Here is a 25798-nt window from a genome sequence, read left to right on the forward strand (position 1 = left end):
ATTGTCTTATTAGAGAAATCGCTAACCTCTTCCTGTAGAGGGAGACCTTGAGTGTCCTTAGATTAGCTCTGTTTGAGGATAGAGACTAGATTACATGAGACCTTTTGTGTTAAGGAACTGGAAACAGGTGAGTTAAAGACCACAGGTTTCAAAATGTTGATTGTGATTAGAATGAGAAGGAGAGAGAAGGCGAGTGGGAGAGGGGACGAGCGAGAATGAGAGAGGAAGACCTTGATACTAGATTTACAAGCAGCGGCCAGTAACAGGTGAAGGGGTTTTGGACAAAAATGAGATGTGAACATGTATGAAGGACAAAGGCTAGTTTAGGAGAAAGATTGACATGGTAGATGGTGAGAGGATAATTAAGAGAAAGATCCTTTAAAGAGTCCAGGAGGAGTTAGATTTAGCAAAAAAGAGGAGATAGTTCTTCTCAGAAATATCTTGCTTGCCACTCAGTGAGAGCATAATAAATGCTGATTGTTATTCTGTGTTCATTCAGATTCAGTAAATACATATTGACTGCTCGTAAAACAACTATTCTAGGAGCTGGGTAAGCCAGTGGACTGTGGTTTGCTTGAGAATAATTAAATAACAAAGGTGGTGGGTTTACATAGGTGATCTGTCTGGTTTTACCCTTGAGGAACACAGATTTTAGTGGAGTGGACAGATTGCTAAGTAAATAACTACACACAGGTAATGGGTGTTGTGCACCGGCACATAGCAAATGTAGCAAAATGATGGTTGCAGGATTAGAGGTTTGGGACAGGGAACTCAGAACATGGAGGAGCTAGCATCTGAAAAGTTTATAGGTTAAAGATGGATTCTTAAGGTTAACTGTTTTTTGAAAACTTCATGTGTGTGTATGTGCATATTTAAAACAAAAGAATCTGGTGAATCAGGGCCATTTTATTAATTCTTTTATTTATTAAACTGTCTTTTTAATATAATGAAATACCCAAAGGTGGGGGAGAAACCTTAAGACCAGAAGATTTCTCTTGAGAATTAGGATTCCTGCTCAATCCAGTCTCACAGTCATCGTTATTAGGGTGCTGTTGTTTTGGGATTTGGTATCATTACAGAATTATTCTAACCGTTGTATGTGTGTGTGTACATATAAAACCACCTTTTAAAACCCAAAATAGAAGTGTGTTTTACACACTATACTGCACCTTTCTCTCCCACTGTATGTCTTGGACACTATTTCATGTCTCATACTGCAATGTTCCATTGTATGGCTCTATCATAATTTATTTAACTAATCCCTGATTGATGGACATAAAATTTTTTCCACATACCCTTTAACAATTAGAGAAATTTTCAAACATATACGAGGTGTGATAAAAAAATACAGTGAATGTTTAAATAAAAAGTATTTATTACAGTAGAAGACATATTGCTATTAACTGCCCTCAAAATACTCCCCCTCGCTTTGAACACACTTAGCCCATCATTCTTGCCACTTTCTGAAGCAGTGCTGGAAGTCCTTCCTTCCTTCCTTCTTTCCTTCCTTCTTTCCTTCTTTTTATCTAAATTATAGTGATATATTCACATCTTGAATAGATTCAAATAGATCTAGAAAACTTTATTACACAAAAAGGCATGAAGAGAGAAAAAAAATGTGTGGAAAGCCCAAGGGCTCTGGCATAATGATTGAGGATTAGGTGGAGTTTAGGTAATTCATTGGCCATCCATTGGTTTGGTTATAGGTGACAAGTACCACAGAAGGCAGAGGCTGGGTATCTTAGTTTAAGGTAAATTAATTAGGCTCTAAAATGATCCAGGTTATTCCATAAATTCCAGTGACTGAATTATATAAAGCATCTTCCAGATCATGTTTACTTATAATGAAGATTTCTTCAGTAGATGTTCAAGAAATTCTGGTTGCTTAATTAGTGCACCATAACCAGATTTCTAGGTTTTAAAGAATTAATTAACACTCATTGAAATATTTAGTAAAAACAAGTATTAAAAATAACATGTCTTTTCCTTTATTTAGAAATTCAAGTTAGTATCATATAGTCAGTCTTTCAAGTTGTTATAAGTGGAATATATCATATGTGCTAAAGGGAATTATAAGCTTTTAAGAAAAATTGGTATCTATGACCTGAAAATTATTTGTTTTAATGGAAAACATGTTAATATACCTTAACAAAGTCAAAATACAGTGTAGTTTTTCAACACTAAGACTGTGTTCATTCATTATTAGCTATATATCCAGTTTAGTATATATGACATTTCGTTATACATACCTTATAGTGTTTCTTCTTCTTTGCCGGTGAACAGGTAGGTTAGCATTCTTAAGGAGAGAACAAACTTTATGTTTTCTAGCAGAAAAGTGTTATTCTCTCAGGAAAGTGATAGGAAGAATTTAAACCTTTCAGGAGATAGCCACAAAATGATTTTTCTATTTGATTTCTTTTGTTAAGTATTAATTTTGCCTGGTTAACCCTGTAAGACCAAGTTACATTGATTTGTACAACATAACTTGTATACACTGAATAAGAGTGAAATACATTGAAACAAGAGTGGTGAAATCTCATTAAAAAGTCAAACATACTACTTTGGCCTTGAAGCCCTTTAAGAATTAACATTGGATTTAGAATGTACTTTTTCTTTTTTTAATTTTATTGGGGAATATTAGGGAACGGTGTGTTTCTCCAGGGCCCATCAGCTCCAAGTCGTTGTCCTTCAATCTAGTTGTGGAGGGCACAGCTCAGCTCCAAGTCCAGTTGACGTTTTCAATCTTTAGTTGCAGGGGGCGCAGCCCACCATCCCATGTGGGAATTGAACTGGCAATGTTGTTGTTGAGAGCTCCTGCTCTAACCAACTGAGCCATCCCGCCACCCTCCAGCAGCTAGTTGTCTTCAATCTAGTTGTGGAGGGCGCAGCTCACTGGTCCACGTGGGAATCGAACCAGCAACCCTATTGTTCAGAGCTTGCGCTCTAACCAACTGAGCCATCTGGCCGCCCTCAGAATGCACTTATGCGCCAATAAGGTTTCATCAAAACTAGAGGACTCAGTGCTTCCCAAATTGATACATGAATTTGATGCAGCTCTAGTCACAATCTCAGCAGGCTTTTCTGCAGAAATTTACAAGTTGATTTTAAAATTTGTATAGAAATTAAGAGGACCTAGAATATCAAAGGAATCAAAAAGTAAGAACTAGCACATTTCCATGCTGGAAGGAAATATCACTGTGTTCCTTTGGGGTATAAGTTCCTTGAATTCTTTTATAAATTAGGCAGGACTAGCTTTTATATGTTGGACTTGTATAAAACTTAAATATACACACATTATGCAGTGGCCCACCTAACCCATCTAACTCAAATTCATGTTTCACTTGTTGGCTGACCAATGATGGATTTTAGTTACCTTCTGCCAGTGTATGAAGGCGCCTGGCCCCAGGGTGATGGTAGTATTTGCTTCCCTGTCCTCTTCTCACTCCCAACAAAGTTGCTCCTCTCACTTGTAGGGGCCTTAAGCTTTTTCCTTTATGGTAATTTCTTATTCCTCTTACCACTTCATTTATGCCAGGGATATTTTTCTTACAGACTTCGGGGGTGTAGTGTATTTGAATGTGCAGTTAGGAGCATTGTACCTTTACATGTAACAAAACTCAAAAACCATGGCCTTAAACAAGTAGGAAGTTTAGTGCCCCTCCCCTCCCACCGCGTAACAGGAAGTCTAGTCTAGGGTTAAGAGGAGTTTTATAAAGGCTGAGCTGTCCTGTGTTTTGAATTAATGCAGCATCTTAGCAAGGAGAGAGATGGGAGAGATGGCAGAGCCAGTGCCTAAATGTCCTTGACAGTTTTCTGTTCAACGTGTGTGCATTCCCCCAAACCCATTTCCCCACAGTCTGCCCTCAGCTCTGAGTTAATACCCTTTTACCTCGGAGGTTTTAATATCAAGTATGTGCTGAGCCCCAGGAGCACAAATCCATTTCTCCACGTGAGTCCTGTGAGTAAGACTCTCTGCTCCCCCCTCTCTAGCCAAGATCTGAAACCTTATTCCCCTGTTTCTTTTAATACCATCGTCCAGTTGGTCACCAAGCCCTTTTGATTGATTATTTATTTAGAAGTTGTTTCTGTTTCTTCTATATTTCACTGAAACTACCCTAACCCCGGCAGTAAGACATATCAATATCAGCTACTGATTGTGATTGACATCGCAGCTTCCTTTCGGGCACTCTTTATGATCATTTACTTTTTAAATGTTTCACCTGACACTTGCTGTTTAGATCTTTCGTTATAGTATGCCAGCCAAGGAATAGCATTGTGCATAATTTAAGGACCTGTGACAGTATATGCATCTCGGGGTCAGGACAGGTTAGTTTTTACGGTCTAATTTCCTTAGACTGAATTGGGTTCCCCTGAAATTCATATGTGGATGTCCTAACCTCTAGTACCTCAGAATATGACCTTGTTTAGGTCTTTATAGAAGTCATGAATTTATTACTGTGTTTCCCCGAAAATAAGACCGGGTCTTATACTAAATTTTGCTCCATTAGGGCTTATTTTCAGGGGATGTCTTACTTTTTCATGTACAACAATCTACATGTATTCAATCACAGTCATGTCATCGTCTTCTGGAACATTGTCATAATGTACTAAATGCGTCTGTCTGGCTGACGATCTCAACTGGGGCTTATTTTCGGGGAAATACGGTGGGTGGACCCTGATACAATATGACTGACGTTCTTATGAAAAAGGGGAAATTTTGAGACACAGGGCAAATGCCACGTGAGCATAAAGATGGCATCTGCGAGCCCCGGAGTGAGGCCTGGAACCAGTCCTTCCCTCACAGCCTCAGAAGGAACCAACGCTGCCAACACCTTGAAGTCAGGCTTCCAGCCTCCAGAACTGTGAGACAATACACTCTGCCGTTTAAGCTACCCAGTCTGTGGTCATGACAGCCCAGGAAACGAATCCAATCCCTTAGGAAGTTCCTTAATTGCCCTTAATGAGATCTCCTCTCAGATTCTGGTTGGCTGTCCTTTAGTTTTGTGAGAAGGTGGGGATTTGTTTTTTCCCAAATGTTTGTGATGATTTTAGCTTCTGGAGAAGCTGAATTAGTGTGTTTTCTAATGACGTTAGCTATACCTTTATCATGTAATGGGCCATTATTTTCACTTGTTTTAAGGGCTGTGCAAACATTATTCTTCCAGGTTACCTTGAATTGCCTTGTCGCTTCAAGATTAGGAAGTTCTTTCCTGTTGCATCAGAGTGAGCACATCTCTCTATAGCACACACGTTCCTTAGTCCTGAATTTATATGTTTGCATTCTCTTTAAGCCAGGCAGTATGCACTGAATACAAGTCCTGAAATATCTAGAAAAATGGTGTTCTTTTCAGATCTCACCATATTGTGTTCGATGCTGTGAACTTATTTAATTGAGAGAAATCTTCTTTGGGTGATATAATTTAAAACTGAATGTTGTCACCATGGAAAAATGAACTCCTTCCAGATTCTCTCTTTGAGAAAAATCATTGTTGGATATGTTATTCAGCCAGGAACATGCTGTACCAAATGTATTAAAATTGATTCAGTGCTTTGTTTCATTTTCTGATATCAAATAGGAATATGAAAATAATTGTTAGTGTCAGGATAGTTTATGAAATGGTGAACATGATACAGGGTTTTATTCATAGGAAGTGAAATTGGAATCTTTTTCTCTAGATGTATACCTTTTACTTATAGCAAAAAGATGATATTTTGGGAGAAAAAAACTAATGAAAGCCATGTATTCTAACAGAAAAATAAAAGATGTAATATGTATTATTTTTAGGAAACATTCCAACGTCATTCGTAATTTTTTGCTTGCCTGATTTTATTTCTCTTAACCATTTTTTAAAGAGATTTTAGTTTTCGTTCTTATTGATTGATAGATTTAAGGAGTGGAGGTAGTCATTTAAAGAAGAGACTTTTGCTAAAAGCAGCTAGCAATAAAACCATGGCTGTCAAAGTCGTGTCTTTCACAGAAAGTGGCTATTCCTTCAGGTGCTACTGAAAATTTCGTAGGACACTCTTAGCATTCTAACCTGTCTATAATTATACACATATCTGTTGTTGCTTAAAAGTCTTGAGTAGAAAAAAATCACTACAGTGACATTTCTTTTGATTGACCATCTGTGAAGCCTATAGGTGACCCACCTAGTGTCTCATAAGATCTGGTAGAGTCTTCTATTTTCTATAGAGCCCTCTTTCATTATTCTAGTCTTCACTTCTCTGTAACTTCTCTGAACTAGTATTTAAGTCTTTAATAAGTGTTAATACTTATTAACACTTAAGTATTGAAGTGTTAATAACACTTAAATCTAGTTGTTTCACCAACTAGATCTTAATTTTCTCATACGAAGGAATAATTCCTTATATTCGTGCTCTCCTATAAGAGATATATTGCGGTATACATTGGTTAATTGATTATTCATCTCAAATTTAAACCTTTGTATTAGAACTAAATGTTATTGTGCAGAAAGGAGTTTAAAGAGAATTTTATTTTCCCTCAAGAATTAGAGTTTACAGCAAAAGACATTCGTGACCTTGAGACATAATAGGTTTGTGGTAAAATGATTGAGTGAGTTTCTCACTGAATGTATTCTTTTGAATGTTTAGCACTCTGTGAAACAACACTGAGTGTTTATTGGACATTGATGTTTACTACTGATTTGGAGACTTAAAAAGATCTGGAGTCCTCATTTGTCATTGGTAACATAGCATAGTGAGTTAGACCATAGGTTCTGGAGTTAGGCTGCCTGGGTTTGGGCTTGGCCTCCATTACTTCACTTTTCACTTTTGTGACTCTTTATGACTCACTGTCTTTATCTGTGAAAGAGGAGTGATTTAATAGTACTTACTGCGTGATTTGTTGTGAGGATTAATTGAGATTTTAATTAGATTTATATATACATATAATGAGATTTATATATTTTTGTACATGTGTGCATTATATATAATAGAAGAATTCTTGGCACTTAGGAAGTTCAAGTTGGCTTCATAATAGAAATGTATAATATGTTTTAGAAGGAAATATTGTAATATTTGACATTATTCTGATAACATTTCCAGGATTGAAAACACAATGGCAGGAAACAGCCTTGTTCTACCCATCGTTCTTTGGGGTCGCAAAGCCCCAACTCATTGCATCTCAGCAGTACTTTTAACAGATGACGGGGCCACAATCGTGACAGGATGCCATGATGGACAGATATGTCTCTGGGATCTTTCAGTAGAATTGGAAGTGAGTATTTGAAATGCCTGTTGTACTTTTTAAATACAAGAAACTACTTAATAGAGAATAACACAGTTCCAGAATAACACTTGGCTTCACAATATATTTTCTGTGAAATACATTTTGACTAAAATTGGTACTATGCAGATTGATTATTTCCATTATTCATCAGAGTTAACTTCTGCTGGCTTTTGACTATTTTCAAATATCATATCTACCCTAAGTGGCATAATATGTTACATTTAAGATTGTTCAAAAGATTTTTACCCATTCTGAAGGGGGTTTTCAAAAAGGTATTAAAAAACAATTTTGAACATTTATACTTTTTAAGGTGAATCTGTTGAAGAGAGCACAACTTTTTATAAAGCGTAAATTTTGTTGTAAATATTGTGTTTATTGCCATTCTTTCCTATCGTGGACATGAATGCTCCATGTGCTCTGCTCCTAGGCTTTCTCAGCAGACAGACTAGGAAAATAAGAGTTGAGGACACACACACACACTCTTCACATAGTACCTACCATTCCAGTAGAACACCACAGGGTTTGTTCTACTTTTCTCTTTTTCCTTTTTTTTTTTTTTTTAAGATTTTATTGGGGAAGGGGAACAGGACTTTATTGGGGAACAGTGTGTACTTCCAGGCCTGTTTTCCAAGTCAAGTTGTCCTTTCAATCTTAGTTGTGGAGGGTGCCGTTCAGCTTCAAGTTGTTGTCCTTTCAGTCTTAGTTGTGGAGGACGCAGCTCAGCTCCAGGTTCAGTTGCCGTTTCTAGTTGCAGGGGGCGCAGCCCACCATCCCTTGCAGGAGTCAAACCAGTAACTTTGTGGTTGAGAGGACGCTCTCCAACCAACTGAGCGGTTAGGGAGGCAGCTCAGCTCAAGGTGCCTTGTTCAATCTTAGTTGCAGGGGGCGGAGCCCACCATCCCTTGTGGGATTCGAGGAATTGAACCGGCATCCTTGGGGTTGAGATGGCCCATGTGGGAGTCCAACTGGCAGCCTTTGGAGTTAGACGCATGGAGCTCTAACTGCCTGAGCCACCCGGCAGGCCTGTCTTTTTCCATTTTTAAACCTCCCTTCTGACAAATCTCCCCAGGAATTTTTCTGTAAAGGGGGACAGAGAAAATGGGGTGGTAGCTGGCATGGAATGTAGTGTCAAGAAAGTTGACTTTAAAAAGGGTTCGATGGATGAGAAAATTTTGGATGTGTGAGAAAGCTTTCAAGGCCTATTCTAATCATAAACAATGACTGAATTTTTCTCTTAATTATAACTGTGCAAGAGATGGCTAAGATAAATTTAATTTGGAAAATCTCTTTAGGTGTCACATATCAGAACTATAGAAAAATCTCAATACTCTTCCCAAGCAATATTTGGTTTTGAACAATTTAGTTTTCCTAGTAAATTAGGATAAATTGTTTGCAAAATGGACGCTATGAAGGATACAAAAGATCTTTAAAGGTGTTGGTCATATTCTGTTTTTTTAACTGGTATTGAGTATGTGGCTATTCATATCTTATACATATGTTATAAATATCATTTGCATGTATTAAATATTTAATTATGAAATAACCTATGACCCTGAAGTAGCCTGAAGTAATAATGTGCCATTTGGTACAAACTAGATAAATTTGGGTCCTGATTGCCAGACTACTTTAGAATAGTAGGCATTCTGTGTAGTTGTGTGACTTTGGGTAATACTTCCTGTAAGGCTCTATGTTACTAAATGGTTAGTCAGTCTATGAAGATCAGTTTTAGTTCCTGATAGTTAACGTTGATATCAGCATTTGGGAGGGTACCTGTCCTGTAGTTTTTATATTTAGGGATGTCAGCCTACAGACTGCAAATGTGCTTTTAGATCATGAAAGTCTTATTTAAAAGTAAGTGAGATTAAATTATTTTAGGTAGTAATCCCCTTTCTTCACCCGATTCCTCAGATACTGTAGCTTGGTCCTTAAGACGGCCATGGTCTGCATCTTGGCTCCATCACTCTCTGCATGATACTGGACAGGTGCCACCTCCTGGTGTTCCATCTTTGACCTCAGAACTACTTGGCAGGGTGATTGTGGGCATTAAATAGAAAGTCACTGTTTCGTTGTTCTTAGTTTTTGGTGCTCTGAACAATTCTTCTCAAACCTCTATATGTATATTTACATTGAATATTTAATAGGATTCCTAAAAAATAGTAGTTTTTAAAACTTTGGTCCTTACATCGATACATTTGTATATTTCTAGGTTACTCCTCGAGCACTGTTATTTGGTCATACAGCTTCAATCACCTGTTTGTCTAAAGCTTGTGCTTCTAGTGACAAACAATATATTGTCAGTGCTTCTGAAAGTGGGTAAGTCTTTTCTTATTCACTTTTTTTCCTCATAAGTCTTTATTGAAAATGGTACCAGTGTATTAGTAAGTAGGAAATTTTTTTCTCTTTTGGATTATCTTTTAAATAAATGCTTTTGTTATCTAAAATTAAAGATATTTGAAATATGGTGTTACAAATGTGAATGTGATTAGTGATTTTTATAATACTTTTATTATAATTTATGATTATGGCTTTGCCTTGCTTTTGAGAAACTCAGAATACCCCAGAAGTTAAAGCCTGATCATGAATTCCCGTGACAACTTTGAGAGTTTAAAAAACCTGATGATGCTAGGCTAGCATAAATTTGGACGATGAAGCCATGTAAATGTTCATACAGTTATATTGATGTATGTTACTACAGTCATGTAACTACATATCTTCCCAAGCTTCAGAAAATAACTTGCTTTTGGGGACAGGTTATTAGACAGTAGTTGTAGAATCCAGAATGTGAGGAAGTTTTAAAACTTTTTTGGTGCTTAGAAAATTATGTATTTACAAAATATGTTATTGAAGAGAATTGGGGAACTGGAAGAGAATTATTTAAGAAGTTGTCTCTTTCAACCTCCCCATAATTTTATGAATTTGAAAAGAACCTTGTGTAACTGTTTGAAACAAGACGAGGCAGCGTCAAGGAAAAATATAGTACCTTTTGGTCTATTAAAGGATAATTCACATTAGAATACATAATCTAAATAGATCAAACATGTTTTGAAAACTTGTTTCATACCATGTGGGAAAGGGTATTTCAAAGAAAATCATAATATCAGGGTCATTGCATTTTAGTACTGTTGTTTTCTGTTAAATACATCTTAGGTTTATTACTTTAAAAGACAAGGCATATTGATTGACATTTCTGATTTTGAATGTTGTGTCTTTTGTTTGAGATATAAGCTTCTTTGTGTGCACTCATATTCTACAGTAAATACAGAATCAAACCTGGAATATTATGTTTAATTTGAAAAGGTTTGGTATTCAGTTAATTTTCATTTTGATTTGTTTTTTTGCTGTGTTCAATTTTCTAGCTTTGTTGACAACCAATGGAAAAATCTCAGTGATTTAAACTATACGTTTATTTCTTGTTTATGTCACTTGCCCCTCATATGTCACTTGGGGCTCTGCTCTCCTTCATTATTATCCTAACTTTGAGGTTGAGGGGAGGGAAAAACCACTGTCTGAAGCAGCCAGTATCTGGAACAGAGGCAGAGGAGAAAGAGAGTTCTGGAGGGCCTCGCATCACTTCTGTCCAGAAAGACTCCACGAACCAAAAGGGAGCTTGGACGTCCAGTCCTAGCATGTGCCCAGAAAGAATGCAGATCGAGGTGGGGGTGGGTAGGTTTGAAAGGAGGTGGGGATGGTGGGTTGGGACAACCAGAATTTTTGATGAACAGCAATAATGACTATACACTACTTTTTTTTTTTAATATACCAGTTTGAATGGAAAATTACTTTTAAACCATTGTGACAAAGTTGAACAGTACTTTTTAAAAATCAGATTTAAAGTTAGCTGTGATTTTGCTTTATAGAGAAATGTGCCTCTGGGATGTGAGTGATGGCAGATGTATTGAATTTACAAAATTAGCCTGCACACATACTGGCATACAGGTGAGTATTTCTGTAACTGTCCAAGTCAGCACAATTTATTATGGGCATACAATTAAAAAATGTTTTTTAAGCACTGTGCTGTGTAGTTTTATATGCAAAATGGGTGGAGATGACAAGAAGGCTAGAATTAAAGTAGTAAAAGTATTCCTCATAAGATGGTGTAGTAAGGGGAGGTCATAGAGTAGAGGAGACTGATGTGGAAAGATGCAAGCTAAGCCGATTGCCACTGCTGCTTCTGCTCTTTCAGCCTCTCCTGGTCACCCACGTGAGAGCCTCTCTACTAACTGGGTAACTCCTCTAGATCCGAAATAATGGGATTCTCTCTTACGAAAGCCTGTATGTTTCCATTCATGATTGATACAAATTGACCTACTTTATGGATCATATCTTTTTTATTGCTTGTGTAGTTGGTCCTTGGGTATATTTTTTTGACTTTCCAACTCTGTAGAAGAAGTGACTGTTCCATATACCTGACTGATACAGGAATTTACATGGGAATCTATAGCTTCTGAGATACAGTCCTAGTATTCTTTCTTCTGTGTGTGTGTGTGTGTGTGTGTGTGTGTGTGTGTGTGTGTGTGTGTATTTAACCCACTTCACTGTATATTTGACCCTGTTTACCCTCATCTACCCGCCTCCCTCCTTACCCTCTGGTAACCACTAAACTATTGTCTGTGTCTACGAGTTTTTGGTTTTTCATTTGTCTTGTTCTTGTATTCTTTCTTCCTCTTTCATATGGTAATTATCAGGTTCTTTGTGCTTCAGTTTACTCATCATTTACTGTGTTGGGAAAATTACAGGTATGTAGAAAACATGATTCTCAATGGGGTAGGAGAGGGAAGAGAAGAGAACTCACACTTACTGAGTCAAGATTGTATAAGCTTGTTTTGTATGGTGTTTCATGTAGTTCTTCCCACATCCTTAGGGATTAAATAGGAGTATATCATTTTACATATAAGGAAGCTGAGACCCAGAGTGATGAAATGACTTGGCCCCGATCTCAGAGTGAGTCATCCTGGTGCCACGATCCCAAATCAGATTTGCCTGACTCTATGGGCTGTGTTCTTTCTGTTAAAACAAATACTGTCACTTGTTGCAGAAAAAATAAAAAACACTTGTGCCAACACAAATTAGAAAAGCAATGGAAAATGTTTGTGAAGAGATGGTGATTAGTGTGGTAAAGGTCTTTTGTGACAATTTCTTGCGCTGGCAAAGGCCTTTGAAAAATTTCTTTTTCAGTGCTGTTGGGATATATGCTTTTTATTTAAAGGGCATACATTGTTTATTTTTGTGTCATACGCAGAATCATCAAGGTTTATAGAGAGAAAAGAGGTAAAGAAAATTATGTAGAGTCATTGACTTTGTAGAAAATTTATTTTAATTGAAAAATTATATAGAAATGTCTTAAACTCATTGGATATAGTATTGATGGTTGCATAATTTTATGATTTAAAAATTTTTGGTTTACGTTTTAGGAAAAATTATATTTATTTAGCATATTTTCAGTGCCTGCGTATTTATCAGATACTCAATTAGGGCTTCTGCATTTAAATTGGGAGCCATCTCTAAGTAGAAGATTCTTTCTGGCAGATTGACTCGTGTGTGACAGTTATTTCCTGTGTGATCCTTACCCTGTCAGATCCAGAAGCGAGTTGTGTTTTATATACTCAGAAATGATAAACCTTGGTGACACTAGCACTTAGTGCAATCACAAGGAAGTGCCAACTTAATAAATTGCCACGTGGGGCATCCCTGTTTAATATTTGGAAAACTTGTTTCTCCATTTAGGACACTTTCTTTGCCAGTATCAAAGCGTCTAAGAAGGTCAATATTAGTGTGCAAAAGATTAGAGAAAAAGGTGAGAGGTCTAATAAAATGCACCTGCCCTCAGGAGAGAGCTCTGCTGTAGTGTCTGCAGTGCCATGTGTCTCCTGGCTGGTGTTGCGTGAACACTGACACAGTTTGCTCCTCTGTACCCACCCTGTCCTCCTTGACGCATCCTCCGGTTCTATGGGTTACCAGTAGTCACATTATTATATGTGAGTGCCTGGTAGTCCCTGGGACTTCTAGGGTGTGTCATGTGTTTTTCATCCAACTTCTGAGGTCTAGAGGTGCCCCCTGTGGTCGTCTGCGTTTTATCAGACGTCCTCTTCGAGGTTTAGTGGTGCTACCTTGAGCTAAGTTAATGTGTTCCATGATCCATGTTTATGTTTAAGCAGTTGTAGTCCTTCTGATACAGGCTACTCCATAGTTGAGAAAAGGGGGTATTCCTTCACATACTATGTTGAGCTCTGAGAACAGGGCTACTAGTGAGTGTGGGAGCAGATCAGACCTGGGCTTCTTTGTTATTTCTCCAGTTATGGAGTGGTTACAGCACTGCCCTTCGTGCTGCGTTTAGCTTGATTTGTGTAAGGTCCAATCCTTAAGAAGTGGTAGTCTGATCTTTAGGTGTCTTCACCTTCTAAAAATCCTCTAGATGAATCACTCGACTCAGAGTGTCACTATTTTGAGGCTAAGGGAAGATGGGTCCCTTCGTAAGTTGTTGGTCTCGTTTTGATAGTTATTCTTCCTCTGCTCTTTGGTCGATGGGAACCCATCGTATTCTTTTGAATTTATGATGGTGTTGGTTCTTCTTCTGTTTTTCTTCCACAAAGTAAATGTGCACCCTGAGAATGGTTACACAGTTGTCTCATATTCTAGTGTGAAATGATTCACTTAATCAGAATTTACTTCTGATTATAATGTTTGGACATAAATCATCTTCACTTCTAAATTTTACTTGGTCATAACTAGTAATTATAATCCTAAACCCACCTGTTCTTGTGCATCTAAAATTCATCTTATTTTTGTGACCCACTGGAGCTTCCCTTTTGCTTTGATTTGTGGAACTGATTTGATTCAGGTGTTTTATCAGTTCATTCAACAGTCCTGTTTCCGATGCTGCAAGAGGATAAAAAAGAATTATCATGAATTCTTCAAAGTTCAAAGGGGAGGATAAGATGTTAGGAAAAGAGTAATTTTTGTTAGATATTTTGAAATATTAACATACCTTGATGTGTGTGTATATACATAGACATATGATATGTGCCATACGAGTATAGCAGGTGTCAGGAAATATTACTGAAGGAATTGAGTATCATAATAAGCTTGATGGATGCATGGGAATCAAGTATCTGAAGTAAAGGGGAACACTTAAAAATCTTTTTCCTTTTAGTTCTACCAGTTCTCTGTTGGGAATCAGAGAGAAGGAAGGCTTTTATGCCATGGTCATTATCCCGAAATCCTGGTTGTGGATGCCACCAGCCTTGAGGTGTTATACTCCTTAGTATCCAAGATATCCCCAGACTGGATTAGCTCCATGAGTATTATTCGATCCCACCGGACACAAGGTCAGTGTGTGGTGCCCTTTACGAACTTCACCATGACTTAATGGTTATTTACTATGGAGTTCTGTAATGTTATAGGGTAATATATCTGGTTAGATTCTTTTATTTAAGAAATAACTAACAATTGATGGTCTGTCTCTACCTTCATTAGGAATCTTTGATTGGATTAAAATTACAGTGTTAGATTATCTCTATTCCATGGAATAGATCACTAGCTTTTGGCAGTCTTATAGTGTGGGTGTATTTGTGAAGTGGAGGAAGATTTGTCTTAACCTCTTGCAGGCATGGTGGGAGGAATCATAGTTTTACCTGTATATTTCTTAGGCCTAGTTTTGTCACTTACGAGGCATAACAAGCGTTTCCATTTTTTATGGAGATAATGAAAAGGAAGGGGATGATATACGAGTATATTTAAATTTAATGAAAGTTTGACTGCTCCCTTACGCGAAGCTTATGAATTTAGATTTTATGTCATGTCTTTCTCTCTATCATAATCTGTGGAGGGTATAATGTACAGTAAAATGTCTAGAAGACAAGCAAGATAGGTGGGAAAGCAGAGAAACGAGTGCCTTGAAGAAATAAAGTGAGTATGCTCATTCATGATAATTAAAAGTTAATGAATTTCAGAGAATAAATGTTCTTTAACGTAGTGATCAAGAGCATTTGAAATTATTAAAAACTTGGTTAGAATTCAAAAATAAATTCAAGTAGCTAGAAACAGATTTTCCTTGTTGGAAATGTTTATGGTCATCTTTATTATGTTTCAAAATCTGGTTTCTGTTATTTTAGGAAATACAGAATTATGTTTTCATGCCAATTGTAAAACATACTATTATTTAATTTCATTAAAGTGAACCATGTTTCATGTTACTATGATAACCATGTTCCTATTTAGAAATAAAGCAAATTGTATTTGTGACCTTGGCTTCTTGTTCCCTCTTGGCTTAGAGGACACTGTGGTAGCACTGTCAGTGACCGGCATCCTGAAGGTGTGGATTGTTACCTCTGAAATCAGTGGCATGCAGGTGAGACAAATGAGACTGACATGATTGCTCCGTTTTTCTCCTTACGGAGTCTTCAATTAGCGTTGATATGCACCTTCCCTTTTTCCCTTGAAGGGGAAGGAAAAAGCTATTCTTTTTTGATAGTCTATTGACATACGTAGCATAGACGATCCTCTAGAATGTTGTCTCTGTAAGTGAATTAATTTTTTCATGTTTGATGGTAGACATCTGCTTTATAGGATAGAAATAGAGAAACATATTGCACAGGGTAGGAAGAGGTGGGATTTTCCTCAAGTGCTTCTATTTAAGTTGAAATGTAGTTTGCTCGAGGGAAAAAAATAAAGCAAACCATCACAGAAAGTATATTTAAAACCAGTTTTAGTCTTCTCTCTTCTCTCTTCTTCTCTCTCTCTCTCTCTCTCTCTCTCTCTCTCTCTCTCTCTCTCTCTCTCTCTCTCTCTCTCTCTCTCTCTCTTTCTCTCTCTCTCTCTCTTCTTTGGGCTTGAATTCCTTGTTACTTTTTTATCAATAAGAAAGGCAGATCAATTTTCTGACAATATTGATGCTAATCTCTTCAGCTAGGGAATTTTTAGACATTGTATCTGGGAGAAACTGGAGGAATTGATTAGTTTTTTTTTTTTTTTTTAACTTAAAAGCACTTATAGCTACAAAAATTAGGCTTGACTCAAACTTTTATCATAGGTTATAGTCAGAGTGATGATACTGATTACCATCAGTATTTTAATCTTGAGAAGCTTTGTAGCAAAGATGTCATGCCAAGATGTTTTTGTAGTGTTTTTTTGCTGCTGTTTACAGCCTTGGTTCTCACATGAAGGGCTAAAATGATGAACATATCAAGTGATGTCTTTATTTCATTTTTTTATCATCGTGTGATAATTTTAATTGACAACCAAGCCATTCCTAAAATTTTACAAATCTTTTTCTTTTTAGGATACTGAGCCAATATTTGAGGAGGAATCCAAACCAATTTATTGTCAGAATTGCCAAAGCATCTCTTTTTGTGCATTCACACAAAGGTCACTTTTGGTTGTGTGTTCCAGGTATTGGAGGGTAAGATGATTACATAAGTAAGAAGTTGTAATTTTCTTCTTCAAGATGTTAGTTTATCAGACTTCCAAAGATAATTGTACGGAAGAGCTTGATGCAAGAATGTTTTAACCATTTGGAATTCCTGTGTGATTTTGATACCATATTTTGAGGTGTTGGGATTTGGCCTTATATAGTTGTCTTTTTTTGTTTGTTTATAGAATGATTCAGTTAATGAGCATTATTGATCTTAATTTCTACCTTTTGCTACTGATTTAGTCATTATCTTGTCAGTACAACATATGCGGTGATAGTAGGTTTTCTGCAGGTGGGCATATCTTTGAAGAGTCAGCAGGTTTTGACCACTGGTGCCTAGCCTAACATATTTTTCAAAGCTTTCCATGTCATTTCTTTTAATCCTCATAGCTTAGAGGGGAAGTATATTAGTTATCTAATCCTGCATAACAAATTACTCCAAAATAGTAGTTTAAACCACAAACATGTGTCACCACCCATTTGCACATGTATCTTCACCCATTTATACGCATACGTGTATCACCACCCCATCTGTGGTCTGGAATCCGGGCGTGGCTCAGCTGGGTACCTCTGGCTCAGGGTTTCTCGCAGGCTGCAATCAAGGTGAATGCTGGGACTATGATCTCATCCTAAAGCCCAGCTTGGGGAGGGTCTGCTTCCCATCTTACTTACTTGGTAGGTGGCAGGCCTTAGATCCTCCAGACTTTTGGCTGGAAACATTAGTTCCTTGCCATGTGGGCCTTTCACAGCATGGGAGCTGTCTTCCCTCAGAGTAAGTGAGCAAGAGGAGGTGTAGCTAAGAGCTGCCTAATCTTAGAACTGAGATCTCATCACCTCTGCCATATTCACTTGTCTAGAAGCAGTCACAAAATCCAGGGGCGAGGATGACACAGAGGTGTAAGTACAGGGATCGGTGGGGTAATCTTAGAGGCTGCCTGTAGTAGGAGTTGCTGCTTTCCCCATTTTGCAGATGAAGCACCTGAGGCATAGAGGGGATAAATGACTAAGGTTATACAAGTGGTAGTGGAGTTGCTGGATTACAACACAGGTAGTGTGAGTGCAGCAGCTGCTCTGATTACTGCCTTGCTGTACTGCCTCAAAGGTAATGGGCTGTGTGGTAGAAGGACTGCCTAAGGCAGCAGTGTCTTATCCTTGCCGCTTCTGCGGTTTCAGATTAAGATGAGAGACGAAAAGCTACCAGCTGCTTAGTTATAGGAAGTTATATGGGGTCCTTCTGTGTCTTAAAATTCAAAACACATGCAAGTAGTAATAAAAACAGAGTACGAGAGGATACCGTGAAAAGTATAGTTTTTCCCCTGGTGCTTCCCTAGCCCTCCCCAGAGGTAGTACGTAATACCACTTTCTTTTGTGTTCATTGTAGGCATTTTATAATCCTGTGAGAACAGCCTTTTCTTAAATGCATACAAGAGAGTGATAAGGCGACCCACAGACTGAGAGATTGTTACAATACACACATATGATGAAGGACCTGTCTATTATTATTTATTAAAAAAACAATTCCTATAAATCAAGCTGAAAAATACAGACAACTCAATAGGAAAATGGACAAAAACATTTCATAAAAGAGGAAAGCCAGATGGCCAATAAATGTATAGAAATGTTCTCAGCTCCATTAATCATCAGAGAAATGCATATTAATACTAAGATAGCACTACAACCCACCAGGATGATGTTTTCATATGTTTATTGACATAAGGAAATTTTCAGTTTTAGTATGGTTAAATTACCATCTTTTATTGTACGGTCTCCAGAACAGTTGTCACATGGTCTAAAGGCCTCACCACAAGCTAAGATTTTTTTTTTTTAATCTTTTATTTTTTCCTAATGGTTATATGATTTTATCCTAAATACCTTTGAATGTTTAATCTGAAATTAATTTTGTATAAATTATGAGATGTAAATCCAATTTTACTTTTATTCCAGATGGACCCTCCCCCCCACCCCAGTTTCTGATGCCATTTGTTGAATAATTCATTTTTCTATTGTGCCTTTATAATATACTTTATCACTATATTACTTGAATCGGTTTCTGGACTTGATTTGTCTTTCCATTCATGCATGCACTAGTACTGTATTGCTTTATTTTCTCTAGCTTTATAATTTGTTTTAGTAGATAATAGGGTGAGAAAGCTGGTCTCCCTTCATTCTTCTTTCTTGGACTTTTCTTGGCCACTTTTGTAGTGCTAATGTTATACTACTAATAAATAGTATAGCAAATCGTGGTGAATTTAGCTAGGATTTGTTCTAATTTCAAGGCTCTGCACAAGCAACTTCATTTTTTTTTTTTTAGAGAAGTAAAATAAAAACTCTAGGCTACTGAATTACTCATTCTTCCTGGGGAGAATTTCTAGCAGTATAGAATATATTATCAAATATTGAAAGTGATAGAAAATTTCTGCCAGGAATTATAAGACCAGGATTTCAGTCCTAGTTCTACCACGTACTGGACACTTCACCTTGAGTAGGTGATGTGACACTTATTTCTGTCAGTTTCCTCTGCATAAAGTAGGGTAGCAATACTTGCCTGCCACCTCCTGCAGTGATTCTAAGGGTCATATAAAATAGTAATCACATTTTGTAAACTGAGGTGCTTTACAAATATAAGGCCCTGATGGTCAATAGCCTGTGTTGCTGATGAAATTATACAGACTTTTATATGTAAGAATTATTAAATTATAAAACTGAGTCTGTTAACTTCCTATTTACAGTGTTTTAGAACATTGGCGAAATAAGGTAAAGTAAGGTCATTCCCCTATTAATAAGGAGATGTTCTGATGTCAAAATTTATTGTTAGAAATGTTACTGAACATAGAAATAAAGCAGGAGTCATAACCTTCATGCTAAAGGTTGGCTCCCTGTTACTTGCCATTCTTCAATGAAGCACTTCTCCCTCTGGATAAGAAAGGTGAAGGCTGCCTGGCCTCACCTGTCATGGTCTGCTGTCTGACCACGCAGCTGGAAACCTACCCGTGTTCCCTGTTGCCGGTGGCTGTGCTCTGGGGCTCACTGACAAAGCATCTTTCACTGACATAGTGAGCTTGAAAGGCCTGAGTTTGTTAAGTGTATTTCTAGAAGATTTTTTTTGTTTTGCGTTTGTTTTTTTTTCAGTTAAAATGTTGCTGTATCTCACTTAAATGACAAGACCAAATGACAAATGACCAAAATGGACAAGATTGTGAATTTCTTATTCCTTGTAGGTATTTGATGCTGGAGATTATTCCCTGTTGTGTTCAGGTCCTAGTGAAAATGGACAGACATGGACTGGAGGTGACTTTGTATCAGCAGATAAAGTAATCATTTGGACCGAAAATGGGCAAAGTTACATTTACAAACTACCTGCCAGGTATTCAATAAATAATAAGTTAGGACTTTAATCAAAAGCAAAAGACTGCGAATTTGAGGTATAACTAATTTAGGTAAAAAAACCTCAGAACTTCTTACGTTAGATATGTAATTCCAGTTTAACTTCTAAGTACAAAAATTAGGTGAATTTTTATTTGAAATAGACTATTTGAATGATGTTCATTATTTAATTTAATGCCAAATTAAATTAGCTATAATTTAAAAATCCATTTTTTGTTCCTGTCCAAAAACTTCATGGGGCATGACAAAATATTTACTGTCAGTATTTTAATTGAATGATGTATTTTTCTCATTTTCAGTTCCCTTCCAGCTAGTGATTCATTTCGCAGTGATGTGGGGAAAGCGGTGGAAAATTTAATTCCTCCTGTACAAGATAGCCTCTTGGATCGAACAGATAAAGAGGTAAAATTCTTCAGGTATCATTTACAATTGATGGTTATGTTGAAAATTTTTCACAACTCTTTTTTGGTGTCTTTTTTGGTAGCTAATCATTTGAAAGGTACAATATAATTCAAGGCACTATGTTAGACATTTTAAAACAGTTTGATATAGTTGATTGTGAGTACAATTTTAAAATTTGCATATCTTACACATATGATATGCCTATAATATAGCATTTACCGTTCTCTGAGAATACAAATGATCTAATGCTGATTACATAGTGTAAATGGCTTTTTGATAAAGTTCCTATTGATAATGTAAATTTATTTTACACTATCATGCAATTATAAAGCCAGTGACAGAAGTAATACCCTTTTGGAAGGGCAAAGCTAAGCATGTAATAATGCTCACTAATTATAGTTCATTACTTGAACAAGCTATTGCAATGTCTTCCAAAAATCATGTAGTGATTTAAATCATTATGTTTTAGAAATGAAGAATACAAGACATTTTTCTCTATAAAAAAACCAAAGTTTATTACAATTTCTTAAAACCTGGTTAATATCAATTGAAAGTTGAAATGCAACAGCACTTGGTACTGGGGTTTCCACTCTATAGTCTTTGAGCAGTAAGAAAGAAATTTTGCTTTTGGAAACAAAATATCCTTATGTTCTGGATTTCCACAGCTTTATCATTCTGAACATTTCGTTCCATCTTTATGTAGAGGGGTGGTGAGTGGAAGGGAACTGTTATGTACCATGAGTATTTTGAATATCCAGAATTTATACATGTATGTACAAATAAGATCCTTTATAACCTGTCCTGTATTCTCTTAACGTAAACTCGTGCTTACTGCTCCAACCGAGACAATCACTTCCAATAAAACTAAGGGATACTGACTTTATAAAAAATCTACACAACATAAACTTATATCATGTTTCCTTAAATATCAGCTCCCTTATCATTTCCAATTAAAATACATTATTATTATTATTATTATTATTATTATTATTATTATAGGGTATGAGATATTCATATGTTAAAATATGAAATATTGGTTATTCCAGCTGCTGTAGCAACTTCTTGTTCAGCATGTTGTTCATCCATTAATACTTTTAGTAGTTTTTAGACTTTAAGAAAAGTCAAATAATTGATTATACTTAATATATAGTTTCCATAGGCTAGTGCTTTTTAGGAAAACAACTAATATCAAACATAGTAATTAGATTACTTGTTCACTATAATTGTCCAAACTGAATTCTCTTCATTACTGATTTTCAGGATAAGATTCTATGTTTTAATAATCAATTATCTGTGAATTAATACTCAAAAATTTAATTTTAGGATTCTACCACTGTTTAGAGTTTTCAAATATATGATCTGACTGAAGGCATAAGATTCTAATCAGAAAAATAATTTGTTTTAAAAATGAAAATATACAGAAGACCCTAATGAATGGTTTTTCTTCCTAGTAATTTATAGCTAACATAATTCAAATTGATTATGTAAATGTGACTTTGTAAAATGTTATACTATTAGCTGAAGAATATTCTCATTTAAAAAAAAAAAGGAGTCCTCATAGATACAGAGAAAAAAACTGATGCTTGCTAGATGGGAGGGGGTTGGGGGATGGGGGAGAAGGTGAAGGGATTAGAAAGTACAGATTGGTAGTCACCGAATAGTCACGGGGATGTGAAATACAGTAAGGGGAATATAATCAATAATGTTGTAAAGACTATGTAGGGTGTAAGATGGGCACTGGACTTATCGGGGGGGGATCACTTCATAGATTGTATAAATGCCTAACCACTGCACTGTACACCTGCAACTAATATAAAATAATATAGCATGTCAACTATAATTAAATATATAGTTATGGGATGTACAGTACAGCATATGGAATATAGTCTGTGGTACTGTAATAGCTGTGTATGATGTCAGATGGAGTAGACTTGGGGGGGAGTTATCACTTTGTGAGGGGTGTAAATGTCTAATAATGTTGTTTTGTACACCTGAAACTAATCGTAAAAGTAAATTAAATTTAAAAAGAGTCTTTCATTGTTCCTAAGAATAAAAATGTAAAACTTATAAATGGAAAAATTTTTTAAAAAATTTTAAAAAAGCAGAGTTTTCCAATTGCACAAACTTGGTCGTTTAATTTTACTGTTGTTCCTAGTGACTAGTCAGGAATGGGCAAAAGGGTAGCATTAGCAGTTCTCCCCTTTTGACCTTTTAAATGGAGCCTTCTTTTTAGTAAAGACGTAGTATATCTTTGTAGTGATTGTTTAATAAGAGACAGTTAAGTAAATTGCATTGTTGTGGTGAGTTATAGATTTTTATAAAGCAGAGAAAAAATATAAGTAGTAATTCTATAGAAAGACTATAAATATAATTTTCATTTTTTTGAATGCTTGAGATCTAATGGATTTGAATATTAGTTGACAAGTACATTAATGCTACAAAATTATATTAAAATATTGCTAAAAACACTTTTTTTTATTCTGGTGCTGAAGCAAAGTAATAATTAACATCCTTACTTGAAAAAAATGTTGATGGTGAAATATTTTGATTAAAAAGATAGCTAAACATATTTGAACAATTTTTTTTTCCAGTTGCTAATTTGTCCTCCTGTTACTCGGTTCTTCTATGGATGCAGGGAATACTTCCATAAACTATTAATTCAGGGAGATTCTTCTGGAAGATTGAATATTTGGAACGTTTCAGACACACCTGATAAACAGGAAGGTGAAGGAGGTAATAGTAAATCATGTGTAGCAATTTCTTAATTCTTTTAATTTAACAACCTAAATGCTAACCACTGAATAACAAATTCGTAATGTACGTCTGTTGTTTCCTTCTTAGAATTATGGTTGATGACAGTTATCATTCTTTGGTATATTACTGAGTCAACCGTAAACGTGTTTAATGTTTTTAATTTTTTTCTAACATGCACAAATGTTTTCCTTTTATACCAAACAAAACCTCCACAGGGTTGGAAGTGACAACGTCTGTTAGTTTGCAAGAGGCATTTGATAAGCTGAATCCTTGTCCTGCTGGAATTATAGATCAGCTGAGTGTGATTCCCAGTAATAACGAACCTCTTAAAGTGACCGCAAGTGTGTACATACCCGCACATGGACGACTTGTGTGTGGCCGTGAGGACGGAAGCATCATTATTGTCCCTGCCACACAGACGGCCATAGTGCAGCTGCTGCAAGGGGAACACATGCTTCGAAGAGGTATACTGAAGACCTACCAGGGTCTAAAGTGTTCTGAGAGTTCTGGAACCATGATATTGACAATGCTGGCACTCTTCCTTTTTAACAAATACAATGAATCAGTGTAGTTGTTAGTGTGCTATGTAGTTGGTAGAGTTTCATGTGCACATAATAAAATACTCAGTGCCTCTTCTTGGAATAAATACCATCTAATGACTGTGAATAAAGAAGTATCCAATTTTACTTCTTTGATATATGTTAAGAGTTTCGTTTATTATTAGTTAATGGTTTACTAAATAATCATATTGTTAATAATACTTATAATCTTTTAAAACAGTGTTGTCCAGTGGACATATATAATATATATATATATATATATATATATACACACACACACACACAGAGGGTGCCAAAAAATGTATACACATTTTAAGAAAGGAAAAGACTGTATTAAAACTTTAATACTCAAAAAATGAATACAAGTCACGTTTGACTTCTGCAATTACAACAGGTACTCAAAGTGGTTACCATCAGCATCCAGACACTTCTGATTACAGCGAACTACTTACTGCTTGAGCAATGTTGACCAAAGTGTTAACATCTCTTAAAATGTGTATACATTTTTTGGCACCCCCAATATATATCTCTATATATCGATATATAGATATATGTCTATAACGATATATAGATATATATAAATATATGTGACTTTCTAATGGCCACATTAAAAAAAGTAAAAATGAAGCAGGTGAAATTGATTTTAATATATTTTATTTAACTCAATATAGCAAAACTATTTGCATTTCAATGAGATATTTAACATTATTATTTTTTGTACTAAGTCTTTGAAATCTTATGTATGTTTTACGTTTAGAGCCCATACGAATCTGGTCTAACCACATTTCAAGTGCTCAGTGGTCTCGTGGCTGGTAGCTGCTGTATTGGGTAGAGCAGTTCTAGAATGTAAAATTAGAAGCCTTTTCTATGATAAAATTTATAGCTGTTTTGATGATTCATGTTTACTTTTATTTGTTGAAATTTTGTAAGACTTTAATTTTCCCATTTTTAAATCCAAAACCTCATTCACAGGTTGGCCACCTCACAGAACACTCCGTGGTCATCGGAACAAAGTCACATGTTTGCTATATCCTCATCAGGTCTCAGCTCGTTATGATCAAAGATATCTGATCTCTGGAGGTGTGGATTTTTCGGTCATAATTTGGGACATATTTTCTGGAGAAATGAAACATATCTTTTGTGTGCATGGTGGCGAGATTACTCAACTTCTAGTTCCACCTGAAAACTGTAGTGTAAGTTGATAAAAAGTTATTTCACTGTATAGAGCTGAGTTCTTCTGCTATCAAGCTTAACATAAGTGGAGTCTAGAGTGACTTGAAGGAAATGTGACAAATGAATGAACAAACCCTTTTGATTTTAAAACTGAGTAATGGTAACATATAATCTAGGCAAAGTTATGATGATTTACTATTGGGCACGTAGAAATAGAAGATGCACATAGTATTTTTTCCTGTTATTAGTTCCTAAATAGCATGGCTTGTCCCTGAAATGTAGAAGCAGTTTAGAATATGTTTATTGAATGAAGTTTCAATATTCTGTTTTAAAATAATTTAAATATCCCAAAGACAGTCTCATTATTTTCAGGCCCATCTGAGCAAAAAGATAGGGAATGTGTGCTTTGGTAGAGGCAAAAATATTTATCAATACTTCTAAATAGGTTTGTTTAAATAAACAGTTATTGGGACAAAGGAAACTAGAACAGTCACTGATAATAATTTTGGAAACTTTTGTACATACCTTTGTGAAAGCAGATTGCTTTCTTAGTGCTGTGTGTGTCAGTCAGGCTGTAATGTCAGATAGAAAGCCCAATGATTTTAGAAATAAGATTTTAGGAGGGCTTAGGACTGATAAATAACCGAGCCATAATTTCTTTTACTGTTTATTAACCACGAACTTCTTCACATGATTAGCCAACTTTGTGTGCATAATCACCATCTCCCAACACACACACACACACACACACACACACACACACCCCATTTGCACACATACATACACGAACTATCTTCTTGCACACATATTTCAGGCTTATTATAATCCATTCAGTGTCACCAGTTATGGTCTTACTGAATTACAAAA

General features: G+C 36.0%; 1 protein-coding gene across 2 annotated transcripts in view; it reads left to right on the forward strand.

Moving 5' to 3' along the window:
• WDR7 (WD repeat domain 7) overlaps window positions 1-25798 on the forward strand; it is a 300771-nt gene that overhangs the window by 11231 nt on the left and 263742 nt on the right. For both annotated transcript variants that reach the window (XM_033087148.1, XM_033087149.1), the window contains exons 2-12: window positions 7066-7237; window positions 9456-9562; window positions 11107-11185; window positions 14400-14574; window positions 15520-15596; window positions 16527-16646; window positions 19877-20022; window positions 20342-20444; window positions 23036-23177; window positions 23414-23662; window positions 24731-24951. In XM_033087148.1, the coding sequence (XP_032943039.1) occupies window positions 7079-7237; window positions 9456-9562; window positions 11107-11185; window positions 14400-14574; window positions 15520-15596; window positions 16527-16646; window positions 19877-20022; window positions 20342-20444; window positions 23036-23177; window positions 23414-23662; window positions 24731-24951 (1578 nt within the window). In that variant the 5' untranslated portion in view covers window positions 7066-7078. The remainder of the gene's footprint in view (window positions 1-7065; window positions 7238-9455; window positions 9563-11106; window positions 11186-14399; window positions 14575-15519; window positions 15597-16526; window positions 16647-19876; window positions 20023-20341; window positions 20445-23035; window positions 23178-23413; window positions 23663-24730; window positions 24952-25798) is intronic.

The sequence above is a fragment of the Rhinolophus ferrumequinum genome, chromosome 19 (assembly GCF_004115265.2).
Source record: "Rhinolophus ferrumequinum isolate MPI-CBG mRhiFer1 chromosome 19, mRhiFer1_v1.p, whole genome shotgun sequence".
Classification (NCBI taxonomy): domain Eukaryota; kingdom Metazoa; phylum Chordata; class Mammalia; order Chiroptera; family Rhinolophidae; genus Rhinolophus; species Rhinolophus ferrumequinum.